Raw genomic sequence first — 15,636 nt, 5'->3', positions numbered from 1 at the left:
TGAGGAAAACTTGTCATTGGAAATTGCTTGTATGGCTGCATCGGCTGCATGGTTGAGGCAACGGATCTCACTGAAGAATCGGCCTTATTAAACCACGTCCAAGGTGCAGGGTTCTCGAAATCTTATAAATTTCACTCTTGAATCTCAGTATGCTAGATTCAAGGTTTATATACAAACTGAAAATTGCAATAGCAAACAAGAAGCATGTTAATCGTTGCCAAGAAAAATGGCATGACTTTCTTGCAAGCAGAATAAAATGCGATAGAAAAGTTGCAAGAAAACCAGTTTTGCTTCTTAACTTAGAACCAACCTACCAAAAGCTTTAAGCTGTTCTACATCCTTAACATTGCCTACAAAACCAAATTAATTACTACTATACTAATTCGTAAGGCTTGAAAAAGGCACGAAGAGAGGAAAACCTTGCCAGTAAGAATGATAACCCCCACAGAGCTATCATCCCTAGCATCATTAAATGCAGCAATTAGTTCCTTAATCGTCCGTGGCCGGAACGCATTTCTTCTCTCTGGCCTGTTAATAACAATCTACAAACACAGTAAAACCGACATTAAAACAAACAAAAAGGGAAAGACACAAGAGCCATGATCAAAGATATCACTGCACTTCTGACCTTTGCAATGTCTTCACCAACAGCCTTTTGATAAATAATGTCAGTGAAGTCCTTAGTACTGCCATCAGAAGCAGCAACATTTCTCCAAACAACTTGTTTATTAGAAACATTACCATGGACTCTATGGTAGTTATCATTCATAGAAGCAGCATTGGGTACTAGTTCAACCGAGTCACATTTTGAACTAGAAGCTGTAGGAGGAGAAGGTACCATAAGATGGTTGGCAACAGAGGCCATTCTTCTCCTTACAGAGTAAAGCTCCTTCTCTGACAATTTTCGGGCCATTATCTGCAGAACGCAACAATGGACGACTTCAAGGTCTGCGCTTTGAGCTACTGTTATCCTCTTTCTTTAGGAACAGGGCAGGGAGAGAATGTGAAGGGAAGAAGATAGGGAATCATATCTGGTGTTGACTATTTAATGAAATTTGCGGGTAGAATAGGATAAGATTAATGAAAGTAGCGGTCAAACATTGGCCTTCATCTGTTCTACATCATCTTGTTTGTTGCCTTATTTTATTATTGTAAAGGTGCTTGGGTATTATACGATACCATACAATTTTTTCCTGCTGGTCAAGTTTTTGTTTTTAATTTTTTTATTCGACAATAAATGTATTTTGAATCAATTTACATGTTAATGGAGATTAAGTTTCTATAAATATCCATAAAAAACTTTATGGTTTTTTTTATATCGTATCCACTTGTGTGACAAGCATTAATTAAGCTTTTTTTTTTAATATTTGTTTAGAATTATCGTTCAAATAGAAATTAGTTAAAATTATTTTTTAAAATAAATTTTTTATATTTTTGAATTATTTTAATATATTGATATCAAAAATAAATTTTATAAAATAAAAAAATATATAATTTTTATATATTTCTCACCAAAAAGATATTTTAAAAACCAATATTATCATACTTTCAAATACCACCTTGGTATCGTTTATCCCTTGTAGCTCTAATAACTAAGAATATGAATTTTCTAAAGGAAAAAATTGCATAATTATAAAAAAAATTGAGGTGGAAATTCAACTTAAATTTTTTTTTGTTATATATATTTTTTTTAGTTTTTACTAGTTACGTGATTCATGCTCCACCGTAAGTCAAATATTTTTTATTTTTTATAAAAATATTATATATACAAATTTTTTTAATATATTTTTATAATTCAAAAAATTTAACAAATCAAAAAAATTATACACATATATAATTAAATAAATTGAAAACTATATGCTTTAATAATTAATTAATTAATTATTAATGACACCTAAAAAAAACTTAAAAAATCAAAAGATATATGTAAATTAAGATATTTAATCACGCAAGATATGACATTTACCTGATCATTGTTGCTAGTTTTTGTTTATTAAAATTTTTTTTTATTTAATCAAATAATAATAGAAATAGACAAAGATATTAAATTAATTGAATAAAATAAAAAAAGAATAATATGTAAGGCTACACATATTTGAAATACCATTTGAAAATAAATATTTTTTTTATTTTTAAAAATATAATTCACCTATACAAAAAAAAAAATCATAGATGAATTAGAAAAATTATTTTAAAAATTAAACATATAACTAAAAAATCATCATTATTTAAAAAAACCTCTCTAAATAAAATAAAATAAAATAAAAAAGAGATGGGGTGTTAATATAAATATAATTAATTTTTTATAAAAAGAAGAAGGGAGAAAAAAAAAGCATTAATTGAAATTAAAACAAAAAAAAAAAAGGTTAAGTAGTGTTAAGCATGGCTAGACCATTTCACTGGGCAGTTGTTGTTGGAAAAAAAAAACAAATAACTTATTACCTATTTTTTAAAAAACAAAATCAAGGTTTATATTTTGTTGACCTAAAACACTTATAAATACTTTAAAAACCATGATAAATCTATCAATGATCTCAAAAAACCGAATTCAACTCAAAATAAAAAAATTAACTCGAGTTCATATATTTTTTCATAAACTTTTAAGGTACAAAATTTTTTAATATGAACTCTCATAATCAAAAGGAATAATTTAACACAAATATCCCCTATTTTGTTAGTCTAATCAGTGTCAACAACATGTTTTTTTCTTTACCATTAAAATCCAGCAATCTCCCTTTCTATTTCTCTCTCTTTCTACTAAGTATCAAAAAATAATAAAAATAAACTTTTGGATCAAAATGAAATTGAAACAATTTTGAGGAATCAAGATTATATAATTTGTGTGATTATTTAAGGTGGAGGACAGAGTCCATCTTTTTAAATATATGGTACGTCACCTTTATTTGCCATATTTTTTCATTTTAATTTCTTGTTTTTCAATTTTATTTTTTCATAAGAGTTCAAATTCAATTACTCTTTAAATAAGATTAAATTGTCCAAAATATATTTTTAGGATCAAAATTAAAAAATATAAGATTTTATATAGTCTATCCATAATAAAATAATAAAATGTAAGATGATGAAGGTAAAAAATATACAATAAATATCTCATGCGGTTTAAAGTATAAGGTAATTAGGTTGTTTGGCTTTCTATAATTTGATTTTGTAAAATTAACGTTTGTGAATCATAAAATAGTATTGGAAATTTTGAACATACAAAACAATACGAGTGTAAAGAAATATTAAAAAAAAAAAAACAATGTGAATGCAGCATAGGAAAAAAGACACAATTTATTATAGGTCACATTAGTTACCCATGATGTTTTCCTTTTCTTTAATTATTTGGGATACTTTACTTTTTATTTTTAATTTAATTTTTTTCACATTCAGTTAATTTAAAATTAGATTTGATGTCTAGTTAGCTTCATATAAGATTCTTGCAATATTAAAAATAAATTTTAATGTTGAATTAATACTCAAATTGATTAAAAAAATTAATTTTATTGATTCAAACCAATTAAAACTTTAAACATCTAATTTTAAATTGAAAAAAATATTTTATTTTTTTAAATAACATTTTTATCTTAATTTCCTTATCCAATCTTTGATTGAAATCTACATATTTATTATTATTATTTATTAGTTTATATAATTTTTAATTTATTTTATTCATCAAATATATAAACTTTTTAATTTCTTGTTAAAATTTTTATTGATTGTTAAAAAAAAAAAAAAAAAACCACCCTTCAGCCTGCACCGTAGCATAGGGAATCAAACTGGTCTAAATTACAGTTGATGGAAAATCCCAAATATCAAGGATCTAATTGCCCTTTATGATGTCGTAAGGCTTAATGTGACTGAGTCCTTAAACCTCATGGACCAAAAGACCTTTCTTCTTGAGATACTGACAGTACCCTTTCAAATTTTTTAGGGCTAAAAATCACAGCATACCCTTTTATTATGTCAATTTAGTCAAATTAACCCTTCTACAATATATTTTTCCAAACCAACCCCTATACTTTTGATTTTGGGATAAAAATTCACTTCCTCCACCAGTGCTGTTAGTTTGACCAAAATCCATCAGTTGACTAAATCTGATGATCCTAATCATGTCATGTGTCGCACACAGTCCAAGATTGAATTGTATTTCTTGAAGGACGAAAATGAAAAGGTAAATATTTTAGAGGGGACTTTTACAACTCTTTAAAAAAGGAGCCCTTCATAGAAACACAAAGATCCTCAGATTAATCAATTGTTGATCGAAACCCTAATTAATAAATTCTAAAATCCCCAAATCAAACACTTATTGAAACTCACCTTCGCTAAAAATAACAGAAATTTGCACCCATTGATTCTCCATCTCTCTCAACTTGAGAGGATCGGGTACATGAAAACACATCACTACCCTTTTCAACTTCTTCAAAATTGGTCTCGCATGCTCATAGAATCTGTAGTTTGCAACAAACTGTGGAAGTTCTGCGGTGTAGTTTTCCTGTTGTTGGTCCGCGTCGGGAGTTGGATTTGAGCTAAGAATCGTGATGTTGTCTAGCTTGATTTGAAGTTTACTTACTTGAATGCTCTTCGGTGTTAGTGTTTGGTTATTGTTTTAAAATTAAAAAAAAAATATAAAGTTGAAAGAAAATAAAACAGAGATAATAAAATAAATGAGACATGTCTCATTGTTTTGAAATGATCAAAATTCATTCTAAAATCATTTTGGAATATCTTTATTTTATTTTTTTAATCAACCATATTTTTCATCTTTTTTATATCTCTTATTTATCGTGAAACACTATATAAATACAAAGTTAAAATATGTCCCGTGAAACAAAGATTAATTCATGTTTTGTTTAACTAAAACCATTTTCCTCTAAAATCCAACATAAGTAACTCTAATTATATAAAAATCTTGCACTTAAGCAGTTATGGTTAGATTAAATGTTGAATATCAGATCATATGAAGGAACAAAAAAAACTTTACATTGTGTCAAAAGTGAAATCATGAAGTCCAAACCTGCAAAATTAATCTCCAGACTGTTCAAGAAATCTGCCGACTCTTATTTAAAACTAATTTATAAAACCTACCCAATATTCCTTTTCTGATCAGAAAACAATCTAAATCTTCATAATCCCACTTCTAGTTTTAACTTTAATCCCTTCTCTCAAATTCAGCAGTACCATTGAATTCATTGATTTCAGAAAAGAGCGACTGTTGAGGAAAACTTGTCATTGGAAATTGCTTGTATGGCTGCATCGGCTGCATGGTTGAGGCAACGGATCTCACTGAAGAATCGGCCTTATTAAACCACGTCCAAGGTGCAGGGTTGACATAAAGAGGTCCATTGCATGAGAGGTGTTGATTGTTACTGCTACTAGCCTGGCAACCAAATGAGTTGTTATGGCTCTGATAGCTCATTATCTTCATCATCGCATCCTCAGTTGTTTTTGTTTGTGATGGATTCCTATAAGCACTCTGCTTAGATTCATAATGAACCGGCGGCAAAACATTCAATGGCTTTGGTTCGGAGTAAAGAGTTGAATAGCCATTGTTATAGGTCCTCTGATTCAATGAATTTGCATCAAGTTTAGCCATGGGAGAACTCATCTCAGGCTGGAAAGGGATAGGCAGTCGGGCTCCGAATGACTTCCAATTCGAAACAAGCTGCAAGAAATCAGTAGAATCCATATTATCATTGTTGTTACCGTTTCTCTTCCTGCACTCTTCCACGTCGTGAGAGCTAGCCTGCATCCATGATGCATCATTATCCATCACATACTGATATTCTTTGAATATACTGAGTGTATTATCAGCAGTTTCAATTAATTTAGTATCCAATTGACCGAGAAGTACCCTTAGTTGATCGCTAGATAAACTGCTCAGACGGTCATCCCACGCAGGATATTTAGCTTTAAGAACTTGCCTGTGTAATTTAGCGAACTCTGCATCTATCTTCTTCTTCTTGGCAGTAAAATAGTCCGAGCCCTGGTAACATTTTCTTGGCTGATCACATGCCTTGTACCTGTTGATAATACATCTGACTTCATCGGAATTTGAAGGCCAGGTCTCAGCAGTGGCAGCTGGTTGATCATTCTGATTTGGCCCAAAGATAATTACGCATGCATCAACACCACAAAGAACAGAGAAATCTGAAACCTTTTTTAGCAAAGTCGTCTTCCTTTTCCTGAAGGTAAGCATGCGGGACTTTTCATTCCTTATAGATTCTATTTTGATTCTTCCATTAACCATTATTTGATCTAGCAAAATGGACATACCATTAGAAAATATACATCTCTCTTTTTATTTCAGTAATTCAGAACGGTTCTTATTATACACAAGGGATAGGAGCATTGCTGGCAAGCAAGATACAGTACCAAATCAAAAACCTGAGTTAGCTACCATCAAGGAAAACACAAGAGACATCAAGACTGATAGATATGTGCAGATTTCCTGAAGCTTTATTAACATCAAAAAAGGCTAATGAACTTGTCCAAGAATTGAGATTGTAGCAGAGTTAATACTGGAAACGACAAGCAAGAACTTCAGCAGATCCAGAAGGAGTGTATAGCAGCATGTCTCTGGTCTAACCATAACAACACGTCTCAATTCATTATTTTATTCCCGACATAAATTCCATCTTATCAAATTCATCCAAAATCACTGGCTTAAGAAAAGGAATCACAATCCACACGAACATGCTTCTAGTCAATATATTTTCTTCTTGCAACAGCTTGAAATAGAAAAGAAAAAATACCCTACAAGTTTTATTCATATATATATATAAGCTATTGTAATATGATGAAAATTGGAAACCTAAGAAACCCATATATCCATGTTAACAAACAACAGGAAGGACCTGTGCTCATGTTAGTGCAGACTCTCTTTTTTAGTAATATATGAATTAAGTTCATACTTTAAAAAAACAACTAATACGTACCTAAGGATTGCATGTTACTATGAACATGTAGAAAAATCAAAGAAAGGAAAAGACAGCAGAAAGAAATTTAAAAAGGAAAAAAAAGCCTCGTTCTTCCATAAAATATACATAATACAGACCGAAGAAAGTACCTTATTTCGCTTCACTGGCACCTCACAAGACAGCTCCAAAAACCCACTACACTACCGCGCTCAATGCACATTTGGATAGCTATTCATAAATAAACTTTATTGAGTAGGAAATTTATGGGATCTCCATGATTATAAAAATATATTTTGTTTCCTTTCCTGTTAAAGACACAAATTTCCATTAAAATGATATTCCTCAGAGGGTCCGGACAATTGTGGAGAATTAATTAGATTTCCTAATAACCCCCCCCCCCTTTTTATAGAAGTTATTCAAAAGGATTTGTTTTCCATTTAATTTAATGTTTTTTCATGATATCTTTTATTTTTTATTTCCTTTTCTTTTTCTATAAGTTTTTTTTAAACATGATTTATGTTTCATTATGCATGAATTTTTTTTGTTGAAAATTTATTTCAATTAAATAAATTATAGGTAAATAAAAAATTAATCTTAAATAATAATTAGTTTCATACTAAAAAACTCTTAGATTTTTCTATATCTTGATTTATGATGATTAATTAAATATTAATAATACTGGGAATTAGTTTTTATTAATTCTTTAACCTTTTAACTTTCAAGATTTACTATAAAAAAAATAGCCAATAAAGAGTTTAATCTAAAAATCTTAAAGATCTTTCCACACCTTTTCTCATCTTATATTTTAGTGTTTTTTTATTATTTTATTCTTTGATTTTCCTCTCAAATCTTGAACTTAAGCTTATATTGTTGAATAATATTTTAGTTTCATATTTTTTGGTTAAAAGACCTCACTTTAAAAGTGATCATAAGCTAAAATAGTGTTGTTGGAATTTTAGAAAGTATATCCCATACATCCTAATTATATAAATAGTGATGAGCAATGAAAATAATTCATTATTAACAATAACAAAAAATTTATTACTTTAAAATGCTTTTATAAATATTTAAATATCATTATTATTTTAATTTAAACACAATTAATTTATATATTTTTATCTCGAATTTGTAGATTTAAATATGAATAAACTCTAGTCACTCCTACTATATATTTTGTTTAGCATGCTTTTATAAAGATAAACTATCAATTCATATTAATTATTGCTTAACTACAATCTTTTTATAATAAACTAGATATATTCGGGCACTATATATTTAGAAGCTTTGGTTATACATCTTGAACAAACAATTATTATAATTTGGGTTTTTTTAACTTGTGCTTTTAAGGGCATACATTAATTTATGTAAGTGAAATGTTGAACTTCCATAATAGAATGGATTCATGCGACGTGCAGAAGAATCAACATGGCATATGATTAAAGAGCTAGCAGACACTTGCAGTTTGAAGGCTTAACGGTGCGATAAAAGTAACAGAACAGTAATAATAATAATGCAATTTGCGGGATTCAGCTAGTAGAATCACAGTTTGATGTAGAATTGTGTTCTTCTCTCTCTCTCTCTCTCTCTCTCTCTCTCTCTCTCTAATTCTTCTTATTGATTTTGTTTTATCAATAAAATTTGATCGTCAATTTAGGTTTTAGGTGAGAATATTATAAAGGTTAAGTTAACAAAAATGATTTCTTACTTGCAAAGTATAAAGATTAGAAGACCCTCCTGTATTCTTTGAGCGAGTGAAGAATGGTATAGAACTTCTACAATGAAGTTGTTAGGTTAAATCTGGATCAAGACGAGGCCACCAAATCAACAAAAAAGAGATGTGAAGCGATTTTTTAATTTCTTTCATGCTTTTCTTTAAAGGACTAATTAGCTCTCAAAATGCATAATGCAAATATAACAGATTTGTTTTAAATTTAAGAAAAAAATTAAAAATAAATTATAAGAATTTCTTTGAGATATTATAAAATTATAAAAATAATCCAAAAACTTTATTACTATATAAAAATAGATAAGAATAGCAATTTATAAAGCTTTCTCTCTATTAGATCACGCTTAGTATTTAGTATCATCTTTTTCAATCACTTCAGGTGATTAAACTAACGATCAAACTAGCAGAGTTTTTTCTAACTTTTTAACTTTTTTTTTTTTACCTAAAATGGCATTATATAAATTGTAATTAGCTCATTTTCAAACTCATATCACTTTTTAATCAAGATAGATATAAAAAAAACTAGCTAAATAATTATCTAGTAGGTAATCTCATGGTAAAAAATTGGGATAAAAAAGTTTGCTCCCTTTGTAATCTCAGATTGGAACTTTGTAATTATTAATATAATTACCACTAGAAGTTTACATGGTTATTAACTTTAGGAGCCGTGAGATTAGTCGAGATGTGCACAAACTAGTCCAAATACTCATGTTAATCAGAGAAAGAAATCCAACTGAATAAAAAATAATGATAAAGTTCTTGATCTACTTTTCCCTACATGTTTAAAGAACAACCACCTACTCAATTGAACTATATTATTTAAAATAAATTCATTAACATCAAGATGAATTTTTTTTATGATTGGGTGGACCTTTTCTCTCTTATTTTGTTTCAATGATTTTCTGTCTTCTCTCTCAATAATTACAAGATGAAACAAGAATAAAATAAAGTTTAGGATCATAATACAAAATAAGAAATAGAGACCAAAATTGCAAAAAAAACAATTGAAGAACCAAACTAAAGTTTTTGGCAACTTCTTAACAATGCAAACAAAAAAATGGCTATGATATTTATTTATATTAATTTTGGTCCTTTCTTTTTTAATTTTTTAACAATAACATTAAACTTTTTTTTGTCAAATCAATATCTCATTTAACATCATAATATTCTTGAACATTTCACAAATACAAGAGCATGCAAATTGAAACAAATCTCAAAGTATAAAACCATAACAACATAGCTTTTAAGGACCAAATTAAAAAAAAATAAAGTTGAATGATTAAAACAGAAGGAACTAAATGTTTGCGGGATCTAAAAAAGAAAATGGCCAATAAATAGTGATATGAATAGTAAATTATGAGAGAATGAACCTACCTAATGAATAGTAAATTATGAGAGAATGAACCATGTTTTACTTATATATTTATTAGTGTTTGGTTATTATCTCGAAACAAAAAAGAAATTGATAATGAAAATAGAGGTAACATATCCCTTGTACTTATTATTTTAAAATGACAATAAATTACTTAAAAGTTATTTTAAATATTCTATCTTTTTTTCCGTCTCTCCAATCAAATATATTTGTATCTTTTTTATATATGTCTTTTTATCCTAATACACTAACCAAACTCAGCATTTTAGTTTATTAGGGAATAATATCTTGTATCAAGTGAATGCATGATTGGAAAATGATGTATGATATTGTTTGTTAACTTATGTTTAATGTATTAAACCATCGAGTTAAATGTAAATGATGGACCAATCTCAATAGGATACCCTAGTGGTTAAAAATATATATTTATTTCTTAACTTTTTGGATTTAAATATCAAAAATTGCATTCATAAACACTTATAAAATTCTATTTAATACACCAAATTAGTATGTGTTTAAGGTCATTCAGGAAAGGAATTAATCTTAGATGATATGTGAGTTTACCTGTGAATGCCTTCATCAATCTCGGTAGGTTGGCTTGATGGTAATCTATACTTGTTTCTTAACTTTCTAGATTTAATTATTGGGCTACCAGGCAGATAAATTTATTAAATTCTTCTCAATATACTACTAGATTAATGTGGGTATTTATTCTCGAGTAGCATATAAGTAAGTTGACCTAAAAATATCTTTATTATTAAATAAAAATAAAATATAAATAATGGACTTGCCATAAAATCTAAGCGATTAATGACTTAAGCTAAACAATTTTTTTTTTAATGAATCAATTATGCCCCTGGTTTAGTGTAAATGGTGGATTCCAAGTGTTCATTGGAAAAGTTACTAGAAAGAATTTTTTATTTAATATTTTTAACACATATCAATCTAAAGATTATTAATAAAATATAGTTTAGAAAAAAAAATTTCCATAATATATACTACTAAAACACTTAGGGAAAGAAGTTTATGAATCTTCATTGTTCATATAAACAATAAAGCTACTTTATTCCTCTTTTTTCTAAATTTTTTCTTTGCAATTCCATCTTTTAATAGCTTTTCTTCTTTTAATTCCAGCATTCAATAGCCTAATTGAATATATAATTAGGTTTATAATTATAGTAGAACAACTAAAGTAAAAGATTAAAGATTGCAAAGTAAAGCACGAAGAAAAATATATGGCTAACCCTAGTTTTGTAATAATTTACATTTTGGTATAAAAAACATTTTATTTATTTATTATCCTTTGGGTTAGAAAGAAGATAAAGAACCTCATTGGAAAACAACAAATAAGAAAGAAAATTGATAGTTTTAATAACAAAAATAATTAAATTTGATGTTAAAGAATATCATTCAATAAAAAAGTTTGAGGGTGGTGGTTTTCCCCTCTAAACTTGGCTAGACAAGTAATTGAGTTCAATTTTAATTATTTTTTTATTTATTTAATTTTTTTGAGTCATTTTAGGGTTGTTAAGCGGTTTATTTTGATCTGCATGATATTGCTAGGTTAAAATATATTAAAAAATGAATTTTCAACGACAACAAAAATATATATAATCATGATTTTACAGCTGTTCGTTGGAAAACAACAAACGAGAAAAAAAAATTGATAGTTTCCATGGTTTTAATAACAAAAATAATCAAGTTTGATGTTAAAGAGTATCATTCAATAAAAAAGTTTGAGAGTTGTGGTTTTTCCCTCTAAACTTGGCTAGATAAGTAACTGAGTTCAATTTTAATTATTTTTTTATTTTTTTATTTTTTTTGAGTCATTTTAGGGTTGTTGAATGGTTTATTTTGATTTGTATGATATTACTTAGATTAAAATATATTAAAAAATGATTTTTCAACAACAACAAAAAATATATATATAATCATGATTTTACAGCTGTTATAACGGTGATTAGATTTTAAATTGACCATAATCATGTGGCACATCGTTTTCCAAAACAAACAATATACTATTTGTTTCTTTTTTATTTAAAATAATAATAATAATAAAGGATAGATAACAAGTGGTCACTCTTTAAAAAAAAATGGTTAAAACAACAGAACTTGTCCCAGATTTGCATACCTAATTTTTTTTGGACACATGTTTTGGCTTTTATATATATAGGTTTTTTATTGATTTTTTTTAAATTCATCTTTAAATATTTAGTTAGTTTTGAATTAATTTTTATATTTTTTTATTAAATAATTGAATAAAAAATTATAAAACTTAATAAAGTAAATAATTCATGTAATGATTACATGAGTTTTACAAATTAACGAAAATATATAAATATATTTAATATATTATTATTTTAATATTTTAAAAAACAAAAGTTACTTTGGTTTTTTAAAAAAAAAAGCTGCAAGAAATTAACTACATTTTCCTACCTCGTATTTTATTGTCCAACCCGAAGAGAAACAAGATTTTCTATTTTATCTATCGTATCAAATACAATTTAATCTTGTCTCCTACTGTATCTCTCCGACCATCCCATCCCCAACATATTATTTCCGAACCAAACCCAACCATAATTACAGTTAACTGTTCTAGGTCGTGTGTAGGCACTTCGGCCCGAAACTTGAAAACATTCTTTTTTTCCAGGCAGGAAGCAAAATAAAACTTGTTTAAATTAAGAATCTGAAAATCACAAGGAGGAATAATCGAGATAACTTTTTATCTGCTAAAAAAAATTCAAGTTTTAATAATTTTAATTTATTTAATTACCATATAATGAAAGATAATACCGTTAAGTAGTTTTGCAAATCCACCCTTTCCCTTTCAAATCTTTGACATTCAATTTTAAAGCGTCTTTGCTATTTAATTTCCATTTTCATGAACCCCAAAAATAATAATTTCATTCTAGTCATGTGAATCTCATAATAATTTATCTAAATATTTATTATACCCTTCATCATATTTTAATTTACTAATAAAATTATTAAATTATATCTGAATAGATTGCGAGTTAACCCTGATCAATCTAAAATAATATTATTTAATTTTCTTAATGATATTTTTCCTTTTTTAAATTAAATCAAGTTTTGAAAATTTTATCAAAAATCTTGAATTAACTTAACAGATTCTATAAATTTAACCTGATTAACTTGTAATTATTTTTTAAAATTAGCATGAGTTAAATCTGATGTGAAACCGGATCTAAATTGATCCGATGAGCGGAGCCAAATTTCGTAATACGTGGCACCACAAATCGCAAGCAAGTCACCAATAAAAAACGAAATCCCCAACCAACCCTACCCTGGAAATCTAACATAAGCGTTTCAGGATGGCCATACCATCACCCGTTAAAATCCTGGACTTATCACAACATTCAAACCTACCACGTCACCTATTCATTCTAATCCCAGAACTTGCCCAATTTAGCCCCGGCCTCAAAGTTCATTCTCCCGCAAGCTTCTTATTAAAAGGAAATAAAAAATTCAAAATCCCCGCTGCTCTCAAAATTTCAAAACCTCCCTCGCTCCTTTTACCCCTATAAAAAACCACACCCGCACACCCACCTCTACTCACCACAAAGAACCCTAATTTCTCTCTTTCGAACAAAAACAAAACAAGCCTCCAAAATGCCTGCAATCCCAGAAGAGCCCCTCCTCGCTGAAAACCCAGACCGATTCTGTATGTTCCCAATTCAATATCCATCAATCTGGGAGATGTACAAGAAGGCTGAAGCCTCGTTTTGGACGGCTGAAGAGGTCGATCTCTCTTCAGATCTCCGTCACTGGGAAAACCTGACTCCTGACGAGAAACACTTCATTTCTCACGTCCTTGCCTTCTTCGCTGCCTCTGATGGAATCGTCCTCGAGAATATCGCCGGGCGTTTCATGAAAGAAGTCCAAGTCTCGGAGGCGCGTGCTTTCTACGGGTTCCAGATCGCGATTGAGAATATCCACTCGGAGATGTACAGTCTTTTGTTGGAGACCTACATCAAGGATTCTACTGAGAAGAACCGTCTGTTTCATGCCATTGAGACGGTGCCGTGTGTGGCTAAGAAGGCGGAGTGGGCTTTACGGTGGATAGACGGAGGCGAGAGTTTTGCGGAGAGGTTAATCGCATTTGCTTGCGTGGAAGGGATATTTTTCTCGGGGAGTTTTTGTGCGATATTTTGGCTAAAAAAACGTGGGCTAATGCCAGGCCTGACCTTCTCGAACGAGTTGATCTCGCGAGATGAAGGGCTTCATTGTGATTTCGCGTGCCTTCTTTACAGCCTGTTGAGGAAGAAACTGAGTGAGGAGCGCGTGAAGGGGATAGTGAAGGAGGCTGTGGATATAGAGAGGGAGTTTGTGGTGGACTCGCTACCATGCGCTTTGGTGGGGATGAATGGGGAATTGATGAGTCAGTATATTGAGTTTGTAGCTGATAGGCTGTTGGGTGCGCTTGGGTGCGGGAAGGTGTACAATGTGGCTAATCCATTTGATTGGATGGAGTTGATATCCTTGCAAGGGAAGACAAATTTCTTCGAGAAAAGAGTCGGGGAGTATCAAAAGGCTTCAGTTATGTCGAGTATTAATGGGAATGGTGGCAATCATGTGTTCAAGATGGATGAGGATTTTTAGAGTCCTTGCAGGCTACTGTTTTTATCTAATTATATGCTCTCCTTCTCCTTCGTTTAATTGTTTCTGTGGTTTTTTTTTTTTGCTCGAGGAATAGTAAATGGCAAGTTCCCCTTTAGACCTTAAATGTGTTTCAAATTATGGTGCTTTGAGTTTTTTTATAATGTATATGCAATGCTGTCCTTAACGGGTTAAAGGCTCGGGTTACGCGCTTGCAAGGTTAACCTTAAAGTGATATCACTTGATTTTTTTCAAGTTTTTTTCTATAAATATAACACCGATGTTGTATATACATATAAAAAAAAATTGAAGTTTATGCTTTATATAATTATTTAAGTTAATTTTTTATATATAATATAATATTAAAGAAAAACTTCAGTAAAAAATATGTTATTTGGACCTTCGAAAAGTTAAAAGAGCCGGCTAAAGTAAAAAACTAAAAGGAGGGTGTGTTAAAATCCGCCAACCGTAAAAGCTTCTCATATCCTTATATTTTCATTGATAAAACCATCTCCGTTTTTCGTTTTCGTTTTCCTTTTTCCTTTTTTTTTTACGCTTGAAACGTGATAGTATAAAAATATAGGTTTATTTTTTTTTTAAAAAAAAAATATAGGTTTATTTTTTAAAATTTATTTTTAATATAAACATATTAAAATAATTTAAAAATATAAAAAAATATTTTAAAAAAAATCTTTTTAAAAACACGACACAACTACAAAAACAAACAATTATTTAACAGACACTAGGAAGATTGATTGCACTATGTCGTGCGCTCCCTTTCAACATACTAGAGAAGTTTTTTTCAAAGTATTCATTAAGCATGCATTGAAAAAAATACACAAGTGTTATTGGTGCATTTTCTAGGGAGTTTTTTTTCCCCAAAATGCGCACATGTTTGTTTTTAAATATTAAGATTATAGCATATTGCATAAACTTGAATTTACTCATCAAATATACATCTTAGGTGATATACTTGTTCAATTATTTTATTTTTTAAAATTATA

The 15,636-nt window shown here is 29.1% G+C and overlaps 3 protein-coding genes across 3 annotated transcripts; 1 reads left to right on the top strand and 2 right to left on the bottom strand.

Moving 5' to 3' along the window:
• Positions 1 to 303: 303 nt before the first annotated feature.
• On the bottom strand, positions 304 to 1,096 carry LOC105113106 (1,4-dihydroxy-2-naphthoyl-CoA synthase, peroxisomal-like). Its single transcript, XM_011009132.1, has 2 exons — positions 629 to 1,096; positions 304 to 542 (listed from the first exon to the last, which is right to left on the bottom strand). Exons 1-2 carry the CDS (start codon positions 911 to 913, stop codon positions 351 to 353), a joined length of 477 nt encoding a protein of 158 aa, XP_011007434.1. The 5' UTR covers positions 914 to 1,096; the 3' UTR covers positions 304 to 350.
• A 4,053-nt stretch (positions 1,097 to 5,149) lies between these two features.
• LOC105113116 (agamous-like MADS-box protein AGL6) lies at positions 5,150 to 6,247 on the bottom strand. The gene has a single exon (XM_011009144.1). It carries the CDS (start codon positions 6,245 to 6,247, stop codon positions 5,150 to 5,152), a length of 1,098 nt encoding a protein of 365 aa, XP_011007446.1.
• Positions 6,248 to 13,433: 7,186 nt separating this feature from the next.
• On the top strand, positions 13,434 to 14,759 carry LOC105113104 (ribonucleoside-diphosphate reductase small chain). The gene has a single exon (XM_011009131.1). It carries the CDS (start codon positions 13,646 to 13,648, stop codon positions 14,633 to 14,635), a length of 990 nt encoding a protein of 329 aa, XP_011007433.1. The 5' UTR covers positions 13,434 to 13,645; the 3' UTR covers positions 14,636 to 14,759.
• Positions 14,760 to 15,636: the final 877 nt, after the last annotated feature.

Source organism: Populus euphratica, unplaced genomic scaffold, assembly GCF_000495115.2.
Source record: "Populus euphratica unplaced genomic scaffold, PopEup_1.0 scaffold392.1, whole genome shotgun sequence".
NCBI classification, from domain to species: domain Eukaryota; kingdom Viridiplantae; phylum Streptophyta; class Magnoliopsida; order Malpighiales; family Salicaceae; genus Populus; species Populus euphratica.
Note: the sequence above shows the minus strand (reverse complement) of the source record. Positions and strands in the feature narration are given on the sequence as shown.

What these genes read in the sequence shown, in the direction of transcription:
- LOC105113106 (XM_011009132.1), bottom strand. Translation starts at nt 913, where the DNA reads ATGGCCCGAAAATTGTCAGAGAAGGAGCTTTACTCTGTAAGGAGAAGA. An exon ending in TTGGTGAAGACATTGCAAAG is followed by an intron (nt 543 to 628) that starts GTCAGAAGTGCA and finishes CTGTGTTTGTAG; the next exon opens with ATTGTTATTAACAGGCCAGA.
- LOC105113104 (XM_011009131.1), top strand. Translation starts at nt 13,646, where the DNA reads ATGCCTGCAATCCCAGAAGAGCCCCTCCTCGCTGAAAACCCAGACCGA.
- LOC105113116 (XM_011009144.1), bottom strand. Translation starts at nt 6,247, where the DNA reads ATGGTTAATGGAAGAATCAAAATAGAATCTATAAGGAATGAAAAGTCC.